Source organism: Triticum aestivum, chromosome 4D, assembly GCF_018294505.1.
Source record: "Triticum aestivum cultivar Chinese Spring chromosome 4D, IWGSC CS RefSeq v2.1, whole genome shotgun sequence".
NCBI classification, from domain to species: Eukaryota; Viridiplantae; Streptophyta; class Magnoliopsida; order Poales; family Poaceae; genus Triticum; species Triticum aestivum.
The window spans coordinates 504,428,081-504,440,131 of record NC_057805.1 but is presented as its reverse complement, the minus strand read 5'-3'; the positions used below and the strand labels follow the sequence as shown (position 1 = coordinate 504,440,131).

The 12,051-nt window shown below is 45.0% G+C and overlaps 1 protein-coding gene and 3 non-coding genes across 5 annotated transcripts; 1 reads left to right on the top strand and 3 right to left on the bottom strand.

Annotated features, from left to right (window-relative positions):
* Positions 1-1,917: 1,917 nt before the first annotated feature.
* Positions 1,918-1,989, bottom strand: TRNAC-GCA (transfer RNA cysteine (anticodon GCA)). Its single transcript has one exon. It is a non-coding gene; the product is annotated as a tRNA-Cys (tRNA).
* Positions 1,990-4,041: 2,052 nt separating this feature from the next.
* TRNAC-GCA (transfer RNA cysteine (anticodon GCA)) lies at positions 4,042-4,113 on the bottom strand. The gene has a single exon. It is a non-coding gene; the product is annotated as a tRNA-Cys (tRNA).
* A 594-nt stretch (positions 4,114-4,707) lies between these two features.
* Positions 4,708-7,360, bottom strand: LOC123099084 (small nuclear ribonucleoprotein Sm D2). Of its 2 annotated transcripts, none has more exons than XM_044521222.1 (5): positions 7,185-7,360; positions 6,964-7,025; positions 6,783-6,857; positions 5,178-5,282; positions 4,708-5,080 (listed from the first exon to the last, which is right to left on the bottom strand). In XM_044521222.1, the coding sequence occupies exons 2-5, from the start codon at positions 6,985-6,987 to the stop codon at positions 4,964-4,966; spliced, it is 321 nt and encodes a 106-aa protein (XP_044377157.1). In that variant the 5' UTR covers positions 6,988-7,025; positions 7,185-7,360; the 3' UTR covers positions 4,708-4,963. The 2 variants fall into 2 exon arrangements, with proteins under 2 accessions (XP_044377157.1, XP_044377156.1); XM_044521221.1 differs by having other exon boundaries at positions 6,783-6,860; positions 7,185-7,338.
* A 2,428-nt stretch (positions 7,361-9,788) lies between these two features.
* TRNAS-GCU (transfer RNA serine (anticodon GCU)) lies at positions 9,789-9,870 on the top strand. The gene has a single exon. It is a non-coding gene; the product is annotated as a tRNA-Ser (tRNA).
* The last annotated feature ends 2,181 nt before the right edge of the window (positions 9,871-12,051 follow it).

Here is a 12,051-nt window from a genome sequence, read left to right as displayed (position 1 = left end):
GCGGCTGCAGTGGGTTGCTCCGGCTTCGGCCCAACAGCCCTGCTCGGCAGGTTGGGGCGGGGTGGCGGCCCCCCCTCCCGGCTTGGTGCTAAGGAGCTGGCCAGTTTGCTAGCCCGGCGTGGTGGCGGCTGCCGGGGCGGCGGCCCCGGATTTGGTGGAAGCGGCTTCGGGTGGGGGGGGGGTGCGCGCATCTGGGCGTGGTGGGTCTCGGGATCCCACGGCCAGTTCGAGGTCGGCCTCGGCAGGATGGGGTTCGTTGGCTGCGTTGATGCGGGCAGGTGGTGGTTGAGCATCCCCGGGAGAAATCCTATGTCCGGCCTCTGCCGGATCTGGCGACGACGACGCCCGTGGGCGTCGTGCTCTTTCTTGGAAGCGTTGTTGTTGTGTGCTGCTCCTCCCCCCTTCCCGCGGCCTTGGCTCCGGAGGGAAACCTCAGATCTTCGAGATCGGGCAATGAAGACGCCTTCACGTCTTCTTCCTCCTTGGGGGCATCATCTCGGAGCCGGCCACAACCTGGAGACCAGTGGATGGCGGCATCTTCGCCGCGTGGGTTGCGGCATCTTTGCCGCGTGGTTTGCGGCATCTTCGCCGTGTAGTTTGCTGAGGCGGCCATTTCGGGGCGCTGATTTCTGTTTGGCAACGATGATGGCGTCGAGAGGAGCTTGGGTCGCGGCTCGGGCTTCGGTAGTCGGATCTTCCCGGCGTGTCCGAGGTGCCCGTTCGGGCACGGTCGGCGCAAGTCCTGCATATTCCCTTGTGATGATCGTCGTCAGAGTCGGAGCTGTCAGTTGTTCGCGCGTGTGGCCTTCTGTTGGCATGTGCCGTCATGGTTTTGGTGCAGCTGTTGTAGCTCTGTGATCCCATGTCGGTGGCCAGGTTGGCCGGTGGTACCCATGTTATATGGGTTGGATTGTATCGGTTTTAGCTCGGTTTTCCGTCAATTAACCGGGCAATTCTCACTCCTTCTTAATCAATGAAAATGGCAAGTCTTTTGCCTCATTTAAAAAAAAAGGATCGTACGTAGGAGGATGATCGCCTTTCGCCGTTTCTACACATGGATAAGTTCATCGAGTCCGGAGTTCTTCAGGTAGCGGGGAAAGTATATTAAGCAATAAGAGGGTCTCACCGTTTCCCAGTATCAAAACCTGAAACTAATACAATTAGTACTAAATAAAGGAAGAAAAATGACTTGGGTATTTGAATGCAGTTTTCTTTCCCAATATATAACAGGCATCAGTGTGTATGAACTCTTTATGTTTGTTTCGCCTCGCGATCTGACGTTAAGAGAGTCGATATATCATCTCCCATTTATCGAAAATCTGATCGTTTTCGTCGATTGCGACTGAAATCAGTTTCGTTGTACTCGATCGTTTGTACTCTTACCCACGTGATACCACCCAACCATGTGGGAGTGCATCAGTTTCAGTTGCAGAATGATTACACTTACACATGATCGACATGAGCCATCAGTGATGTCTTGAGCTACAAATCTTCTTCACCCTGCGACTTGTGGAGCCTGCGTCAGCACCAACATCCTCCCCAAGTCCTACAAGAAGTCAGTCACTACTTCTTCACCTAATCTGGCTCTTTCCTTCTTTCTTTCTTTTGCTGGGTGTACAGTCTACTGTTAAGGTTCTCATTCATGCTCATCCATCAGATGCATGGTCATTATCTCACTCATTTCCCTTGCTTAGCTCCATTGATTTCAGGTGTCCTGGGCCGGTTATCTCCTTTTGTTTTGTGTTGGCAAAACTACTTGCTCCATGAACGTTATCTCCTACTCCATTGGGAATTCGGACCCACTTGTTCTGTGAAATGATGTTATTTCTTCTTATCTTACCATGTAGTATAAAAATGGTAGGCTGATGCCGTGGCAAACTTAACAAAAAGAAGGAACACGAAAAAGAGTAGAAAGTAAGGACCCAACCGGGTTCGAACCGGTGACCTATTGATCTGCAGTCAATTGCTCTACCACTGAGCTATGGACCCTCTTTTGGGAATTAGTCGAAATTGACTATCTTATTTTGTGATGATTAATTAACGATCCTTAATTCAACGATTGATAGTGGGGAAATGTGGCATGTTTGCTTCTTCTTCTTTTGTGAAAAGAGTGGAGTGTTGTTCTATGTTACGTGTGTTTTTATTTTACTCTTGGAAGGGTTTTGATATTAAAAAAACATATATTCAAAATATATACTCGATCCCTCCGTTCCTACATATAAGTCTTTTTATGTATTCCACTATGGACTACATACGGAGCAAAATGAGTAAATCTACACTCTAAAGTATGTCTATATACATTTGTATGTAGTTTGTACTGGAATCTCTAACAAGACTTATATTTAGGAACAGAGGGAGTATTTGTTTTTTAGTATGTATACTACTAGTTGGTATTTTTAAAATTACACAAAAATGGTGGTAACTGCACTCTTTTGCATATAATTAGTTGGCCGTTTTTAAAATTGTGCAATTGATATATTTAACTAGTTGGTCATTTTTTAAATAGTGCAATTGCACATTTTTTGCATAATAGCGATGTTTTTGGGAATTCTTGGGTTAAATACTAGGAGACCGGCTTTTATTGGCTTTATGTGTTTTTCATTTCTCTTGTACATACTACATACATGCCTAAAGATACTAGGAAAGGGAAGGGGGAATCGGCTGCAACTTACCATGAAAAAAGGCGACCGCGTTCTATATGGTCACGGGTCAAAAGTTCATTCCAACCAGATACATAAAATGCAATGCATGTATTTTGTTAGTATCCTTTTGAATACTCACATTTCAGACATAGAATCCATTATATGGTACAATAATTCGATCCATAGAATCGACATTGCATATGACATGATCTCCATAGTAATACAGTTATTATTGTTGTTAGTATTGTACAGCATTAAAAGAAAGAATCATATGTAATTTGATACGTTTGTTTCTCAAAGTACTTAATTAGCTACGTAGAAAAACAATGTTTCGTGCATGCATATTTCTCACGGATGTTATTCAACCAAAGGAATAAAAGTTGTGCATTAGAGTGGACTAAATGCAATCATTAACTACGTACGTTGAAGCTAAATTTTCAAGAGTCCGCTTTAATTCCTCACCATTCGAATAATGAAGATTTCAATGCAGATTAAAGGTGAAGATTAATTAGAAGGTACCCCTTCAATCAAAAAGGATAATATAGACTTGTGTATCCAAATGAATCTATTAAATATGTTTGATCTGCAGGCTAATATGGCAACAACCTTTTTAAGGGTGTACCGAAGCAAACTCTAATGAAGTTTGCATTGGTTGGATTCCACGAGCTTATGCTTTCCTATGTTGGTATACAAAGAAAATGACCTAGATATTTGATTGTTGTCATATTGTGTTCATACATACCTACCTGTTGTTCCTACGAACACATGCCCGGCAACTGGCATGAACTCTTTATGTTCGTTTCAGATCGATTCAACGTTAGCAGCGTCAATAAAATCTTCCCCTTTTATCAAAAACATGATTGTTTTCGTCAATCACGACTGAAAGCGGTTTTGTTTTACTCGGTGGTTTGCTCTCACCCACGTGATACCACCCACCAATGAGTTTGCGAGTGCATTAGTTTCAGTTGCAGAATGATTACACACGACCGACATGAGCCATCGTTTCATGTCTTATCTTAAGCTATGTCTTGTGTGAAATCCAAATCCTGCAGCGTCAGCACCAACATCCTCCTCCCTTGATGCAAGGAGTCATTCAATCACTAGTTCCTCACCTAATCTGCATTGTTCCTTCTTTCTTTCTTTTGCTGGTACAGTGTACTAGTGTTAAGGTTATCAGTCATGCCAGCTGCTGAATCAGATGTATGAACGAACGAATGAATGAAGCCATTATCTCATCGGTGCATGGTCATTAATTAGTCTCATCATCTGCCTTTGGGAATTGGGACCCACATGTTTTTCCCCTGTATATCCATTGGGAATTGGGGCCTACATGATAGACTAACTAAGGTGTAATAGCGTGGCAAATTTCACAAAAAAAAGGAAAAATTTAATGAAGAGAAGGGCCCAACCGGGTTCGAACCGGTGACCTATTGATCTGCAGTCAATTGCTCTACCACTGAGCTATGGACCCTTTGATGTTTTAGTGCATGTATTCAGATTATAGATAGTATTTCCGTGCATTGATTTCCTGCTTCATTATTTCGCCCACGTTCTTTATGGCCTCATTTCTTTTCCTTTCTCCAAAAAGGACAACTGAAGTGCATCTTAGATTTGATAATTATCAAGGAAAATAATACTGACCATTTTTCCTCCTTAGACTATACGTCCTCATTGATTCGCAGGAAAAGGGTCACATGCCCTCTTTTTATTCATAGAGAAAGGTAAAACACAGAATTACTCCTGTATATCATGTAAGAGAAATTTGTGCAAAAGAGTGTTTGATAGCAACAACAGCAAACGAACTCCACAGTTTGAGTGGATGAAAATGCTTCAACAAAATATATGCAAATAACTCCTGGGTGACGATTAAAATTGAAAATATTCCCGGGGATACTGACCCTGTATAATTCTATTGCACCGAAGGAGCCCTCAATATTTGACATCCAAAAGGTACCATGCAAATGGATTGCACTACAGTATGATATGAACAATCAATATATCATATCACAATACGACGGAATGGGCAACTACCGATTCACAAACTCAATGCAACACAAACAAAACATTCTGAAACTGAAAACTCTCTCCAGCAGACATATTGATGATCCGAACAGAGGCTACCAGTGCACGTTGTTAGATTAGATACTACAAAAGACGTGAATTCATAACATCCAGACCACAGCACCAAACCATTAATCAGTACAGGCAATGCTTGCATGATAACTGTGTCTTACACACTCCCTGATCCAGAGCATTCGGCATACAAACTAACAGCAGCATAGCGAAAAGAGACTCTTCTGGTTCACGCCGAGTCGTCAAACTCATTTCGGGTTCCTGAGGACGATGATGACCGAATCCCCGCGGAGGAACATCTTGCTTATGAACCTGTCCTTGTTCACCGGGAGAGCCTTCTTCTTGCCTTTACCAGTCTTTGGAACCTGTAGCGAGCAGAATGGATGTTAGTGGACGCAGCAATACAAGACAAGACAAGGAAACGGTGCATTTAACGGGTGGGATGTTGTTGCCACCACATACCTCAGTCCACATCTCCCTGACGTTCTCAAGAACCATGTTGCAATGACGATCAAATGCCCTCACGCGACCAAGCAACTTCTTGTTGTTCCTGCAGTTGATAAGCACCTAAGGCAGAAGAGAGGATACATCATTAGAACTTGTAACATGGAAAACATCACCTACAGGCTACAGTCAGTGCAAGTGCAGTCACCTAGAGATCTACTTTTCCCCATATTTGTTACCAAGTAGAAGAAAGAAACCAGTTTATTGCAATTTACTCCCTCCGTCCCATAATGTAAGACAAACAAAGCAAGCTAAAATCTGTGACAACAAGATGGTTGGTTACAGATACATTTCACCTTGATGCATTCAACGTTGCAGTACCAAGAGGACGGCACTGTTACAGAGGGCAATTGACTGACAAAAAGGAGCAGAGAAACTATCATATTTATTCATTATTACACAATTCTGAATTCAACTTCTCAGCATTAAGATAGCAGCACTATCACAAGGGCAACTGATGAGAGGCTGCACAGAAACTACGGTTCATACTTAGTAACTACTTATATACACGATGGTGCATTTAACTTTGCAGTACTACACATTACCAAAGGCATCTCGCAAAAGGCTGCACCAAAAGCATGGTTAATTACTCATCTATGGTCAGTGCAAGTGCAGTCACCTAGAGGTCTATTTTCCCTGTATTTGTTGCCGAGTAGAAAAAATAATCAGTGCACTTGCAGTTTACATCATAAACACATCAGGCAAACTAAAATCTAAATACTCATATATGTGTTGGTGCATTTAACTTTGCAGCATTAAGAAGGGACACTATTACCAAAGGTGGTTGATTGAGGAAAGGCTGCAGGGAAGCTATAGTGTTTACTCATTTATTACACGAAGATGTATTGAACTTTGCAGTACTAAGAGAGCAGCACTATTACCAAAGGCAATTGATGGAAGTCTGCAAATAGACTAAGGTCAGTGCAAGTGCAATCGCCTAGAAATCTAGTTTTTTTCATATTTGTTACGGAGTAGAAGAAAATAACCAGTTTACTTGCAATCATAATCACATCAAGCGAGCTAAAATCTGTGACAACGAGATGGTTAATTACTCACATATTACAGGTTATTGCGTTTAACTTTGCAGTACAAAGAGGACAATACTGTTACAAAGGGCAATTGATTGACAAAAGGGGTGTAGAGAAACCATTGTATTTACTAATTATTACACGATTGTGAATCTAATTTTGCAGTAGTTAAATTCTCATGTACGCAATGGTGCATTTAACTTTGAAGTGCCACACTATATTACCAAAGGCATTTGACGAAAAACTGCACCAAAACAATGGTCAATTACTCGCACATTTACGTGATGGTGCGCTTAGCATTGTAGCACTAAAGAGGGAAACTAGTGTTCGCTTGCACGACGGGATCACAGGCGAATAAGTCGATTGGTGTGTTTTAGCAAGTGCACGCACAACGGTGAACACCAGCTCTCCAGAAGGGCAGGTGTTCAGTCCACACGGATATGCAGACAGACAGTAAGTACTAATTACTACATAAAATCTGCCCTTGCTAAGCTGAGAAACGAATCAATAGAGGCAAGAGGTCGACCAAACCAACCTGAGTGTTGTTCTTGACGCTGAGCATGAGAATGGAGAGGGGCCCCGTGCTGAACTCCTCCTCCTCCTTCTTCCCCTGCTGCAAGCAAAACAAAGACAGAACCAACGACCGTGTCAGTAAGCTGCTGCGGCGGATGAGAAGGCCTGGCTCTAATAAGTTGCGAGAGTTGCTGGATGCTTACATCAACGGGCGCGACCTCCGCCATGGACGCGGCGGCTGGCTGACGGGGCGAAGGCCGGCGACCTGCACGCAGAGCAAACCGAATCAGCGGCGGCAGTGAGAGATCCGCACGGCGAGTAAACCCTAGGTTTCGGCGGCTGCTGCTCGTCAGGGGCGGCGCGTCGTCCCTCGGGATGGAGGAGGCGGGACCGGGCTAGGAGATGGGTGGAGAGGACCTCGTACCTGAAAACCCGGGGCGGAACGGCGGAGGCGCGGCGAGGACGGAGGGTGGCGGCAGGAGGCGGGGCCAAGTTTTGGGGAGGGGAGGCGCGGTGGCGAGGGTGCGGCCGGATAGAGAGAGGAGGAGGGGCTTCTTTGCTAGGGTTCTCGCGGGCCTGTGGGCTTCGTTCCATTGTCGGCGCCAGCGCGAACCGAGCGGCCCGGAAGGCGTTTCGAAGACACGGGTAGAAAAAAGTAGGCCTTGTTTGTTTATCTGGGCTCTCTGGACAGTTTTTCCACGGGAACAAAAGGCCGAACCCGAACGAAGCACGTTTTTTAATTAGCTGCGACGTTCCCTCAAAAATAAAATCAGCTGCGAGTCATGCCTCAAGAAAAAAATTCAGCTGCGAGATCACGGTCCAAAGCCGCTTCTTAGTTATTTGGGGACTATCCCCTCAAAAAAAGTATTTGTGGGCCGGCTCAATTGTCAAAACAGAGAGTGGAAGGCTTGACGACGAAGTTGGGTTCTGATGATGGTTTTGCTGTGGGTAGTGGGAGTAGAAGTGATGGTATTGGTGTGTTTTGACGTGATGGAGTTAATTTACGGGTCAAGAGTTTTTCAAAATACCATACTAATGCGGTTGTCAGAAGTAGGAAGGGAGAATGGAGGTTAACATGCTTCTATGGCAGGGCTAACAAAAGCCTTTGCCAGCAGATTTGGGACACGATGGCTTGACTACCGGGTGAATCTACACTTTCGTGGCTTTGGATTGGAGATTTCAATGAGGTGTCAGAGAGAGGAACAAATGGGACCTAATTCGAGAGATATGGCTCAGATGGTAGGATTTAGGGAGGCGGTGGATCTATGTGGACTCGATGATCTCGAATAAGCTTTCAAAAAAGATTTAGTGGACGACAATTCTGTCAAGTTGGACTTGACAGGGCTTTGGTGACAGCCAGCTTGAATTCTATGTTTCCCTTTGCGTCACTTGGTGGCTGCAAAATAGGACCACTACCCTATTGTGTTATGTAATGAAGTTGAAGCTTCAAACAAGAGGATAGTTGAGGACAAGCCATTTTGTTTTGAAGAGATGTGGGGAACCCATCATGACTTTGTACGATGGTCGAGCGTACATGGAACAGCGGGGAGGTGGCCAGCTTGGTTGCTTTGATGAAAGCAAAGCTAGACCGGCTGGCGAGCTAGGTCCGACAAGAACTACGTTCACTCGAGAGGAGGTTCGTTGAGATGCGTGCGGAACCAAACATGCAACGGCCATCTTACGAGGAAACAAAAATCAAAGCATGAATTTTGTTGAGTTGAACTTCACTGCTGGATTCAGCAGCCGGCGGGCGGGCGGAGGCGCCGCAACCGGTCACGCACGGGAGCGAAAGTGTTGCGATTGGGCGTCGCATCAGTTTGCGACAGCCGCCCAAGTGATGTATATTTGCAGCAATTGGTGCCCATTTTAGGGTTGCCCAAAAAAATTATGGTCTGGCTGCTGTTGGAGAGGGTTTTTTGCCTCCAAGTGCGCTAAAATAGGGCAGCTATTGGAGGACAGTAAAGTTTGGTTCTTGGGTGTATATACACCCTACATGAAAAAAAAAGTCAATTATTTGAAAATATTTTTGAAATAAACTTGACCTTTCATTGTACTCGTAAAAATATCCCACGAAAGAAAAAAAAAGCCCGTTGACTTAAGAAAATATAGGTAAAAAGTGTGAATAGTGGCTTGTATATAGCAATAAATTACTATTTTTTTCCATGAAGTCACGGAATTTTTTTATTCAAAAAAAGTTATATACTAGTGCAAAAGAAAGTCAGCCTTGTTTAAAAAACTTATGAACTTCTTCGACTTTTTAATTATTTATTTTTCTCTATATCGGGTGTACATACACCCAGGATCTATATCGGGTGTATATATACACCCAGTAACCAAAGGGCATTTCCCAGCTATCGGAGATGCTCTTATGTCCTCTTCAACACTAATTGCACTACACTAAAAAAATATGTGTATCTTTTGAATATAGTGTGCAGATTAAAGTACTTGTAGATATTTGACTCCCTCATGGTTGTGCTCTTCCAAACAGTTACAATGACAGATATATTTCAGATTATGGACCAAAGCTAATATGGACCGATGGCGTAGTAAAAAGCTTTTCGATTTTTATTAACAATGGTTGGGATCCATGCTTGGATGCTTGGAAAGTGCACTAGTGCTCGGAATACATGGTTTGTACAAGGAGCACTGCTAGGCAGACGATGAATTCATGGACGATCCACACATGATAAGCCACATACACCATTGGATTGACTTTTTTGAAAAAAAAATTGTGTGGCTTCAAAAACATGTTATGCACAAAATCGTGCATGAAAGATCGTCCGCACAGCAATTTCCTTGTACATGTGACCTGAGAGAGACTTGGTTATGCATGCCTTTATGGGACAGTACTGCCCAAAGCCCAAAGGTAACAGGTTGTTAGGAAAGTAAGGAGTACATTTGGTTTCAGATGTTGACAACTTGTATGCTTACATGGGTGCATGCTTCCTCCAACCAATCAGCCTCTCTCAAGTGCTTTGCGTCGTCGCCTGTGTATGACAGTCTTCCATTCGAAGAATGGTCACCAAGCGACGCTTTGGCCGAGTGGTTAAGGCGTGTGCCTGCTAAGTACATGGGGTTTCCCCGCGAGAGTTCGAATCTCTCAGGCGTCGTTTCTTTTTTCGTTTCCCCTCCTTTTTTTTTCTTGATGGGCCACAATTACCAACGTGTCTCTCTGGTTGCCCTTGGGCCTACCGAATGACAGTCTTGGACCATCAGCAGCAACATTTCTTTCTCTCTCTAAAAAAAAGCAAATCTTGTCTCAAAAATAAAAATTAAAAAAAGTAAATCAGCAACATTTCTTCTCTCAGAAGAAGTGATCCATAACGGGTGTCCTTTGGGTGTTTTCAAAAGACCTTTTGGGTGTTTTTGAGCACGGGGGTGTTCTCTCTCTCTCTCTCTCTCTGTGTGTGTGTGTGTGTGTTTTTATGGGATTTTTTCCTCTTTGTTCTGGGATCAACACTTTGTTATTGCTTTTGGCGTACTGTTTGGTTTACAGTATTGCGTACTTGCATGACCATAATCGAGTGGCAGCTAGCACTATCATTGTACGCGACGCATCGTGCATGGGTCAGCTGTACGCCTCATGCGCAATCTGTCTGTCTATTAATCTGTGACTTGACGATGCCACATGGCAACCCAGCCAAGCAAGCCTCGCCCGCCGCTACACACCTACAACTTGACACAAATAGGAGTATACATTATCATGGCAACTTGGATGGCGATGCCTAAGCTAATCAATCATATACGTACCTACACGTATGCATTTGTTTTTATACAGACCGACTGAACTCAAGCTGTGTAAGTAATTCGCTGCACTCTCGACCGATCTTTCCTGCTGGATGGATCGTAGTGGATGGATGGTGTCAAGCGGTGGATCGAGCTGGGTGCATGCATGCACGTTGAGTCGGGCACGTGGATCATACATACCGAAACCACACCAACTCCATCCGGACATATACATATCATTGATCGGTTGACGGGCGCACGCTTGTGTTGGCTGACGGGGACACTCCAACAGCACAAGAGGAAACTAAGCGGCAAACGCATGTGGACGGACGGACGGGGCATCCCTCGCTCAACAACTTGCTTGCGTGTCTTCGCGCGCGCCACCTCAGCCATGCATTATAGACCTCGCCCGCCCGCCCGCTAACGACGACTTGCTTGTCAGCTGATCGTCCTGATCATCATACAATCATCATCTCACAAATTATCACTCATCTTCAAAAGACCATGCAGTAAGTAATTAACCTGACGCCAAAAGGAAGGGACGCACCTAACCTAACTGATCAATCAAAGCCATGCAAGCAGCTAGCTTAATTATATGTTGCACGTACACGGTCCTGCCTCCTGTGTGCGATGAAAAGCGACCGAGGCAGGCAGGCAGGCAGGCAGGCCCAGAATTCCATTCATCGTACAGGAAAGAAATAAAGAAGCTAGTAGCCTTTTGCAAAAGGCTCCAACCCAACCGATGGACCATAAAGAAAGTACGTAAGTATTAGCAAAGCGTCTTTGTAGTAGATACCGGTATTTCTACAGCATGCGCACGTACTTTTATGTACGTATGTAAGTACTCAGTGGTCCGCCCGTGTGCCAGTACACATTGTCTTTTCCCCCAACAACAGAAAACGAGTAGGTACACGTGCACTTGGCTGCATGCATGCTTCGTACACGTGCATGCGCCTGCGGTTTGATCCGCCACGACAGCCGTTCTTTGCTGTGGAAACTGGAATAGGAGCCTGAAAAAAAAAATGTTGACGGGGCCGGGACAAAAGAAGAAAGGAAATGAAAAGGAAGAGACTTCTTATTCTTACTACGTAGGAGTACTACTGTACTAGGCTAAGCGGGCAGCTGCGACGCACCGAGGAGATGGAGGAGAATCACGCGACAGCGAGAAAAGGGGTGCCACACTTGGCAGTATGTGCTGAGGTTATTACTCGCGCATGCTAATTTTGTTGTTGTTAATTTGTACTCCTAATTAGAGAATTAACAAGCGCCGGCAGGCGGTGGTGGTGTGTCGTGTGGACGGTAGAGCCAGACACACAGCACAAACGACAACCTCCTAAGGCCAACTCCACCGCGCGACCCCATCCTGTCCGCCCCCGTCTGTTTGGGGTAAAACAGACAAACCAGACGGCCCAGCGCGGGGGCGAAAACGGACTTTTGTCCGTTTTGTGTCTGTCTTCGACCCATCCCGGCCCATGTTTGCGCCGGTTTTAGGGTGAAACGGACATCATGCGGACGGGCAGGATGCGCGCTTGTCCTCCCCTGGCCCGCCTGTCGGTGGGAGAAAC

Bases quoted from the DNA above. Each gene is read 5' to 3' on its own strand.
- LOC123099084 (XM_044521221.1), bottom strand. From the start codon at position 6,987: ATGGCGGAGGTCGCGCCCGTTGAT. The intron at 5,283-6,782 runs GTTGGTTTGGTC...CTTCTGCCTTAG, and splicing joins GCGTCAAGAACAACACTCAG to GTGCTTATCAACTGCAGGAA. The intron at 5,081-5,177 runs GTATGTGGTGGC...TGCTCGCTACAG, and splicing joins TCAGGGAGATGTGGACTGAG to GTTCCAAAGACTGGTAAAGG.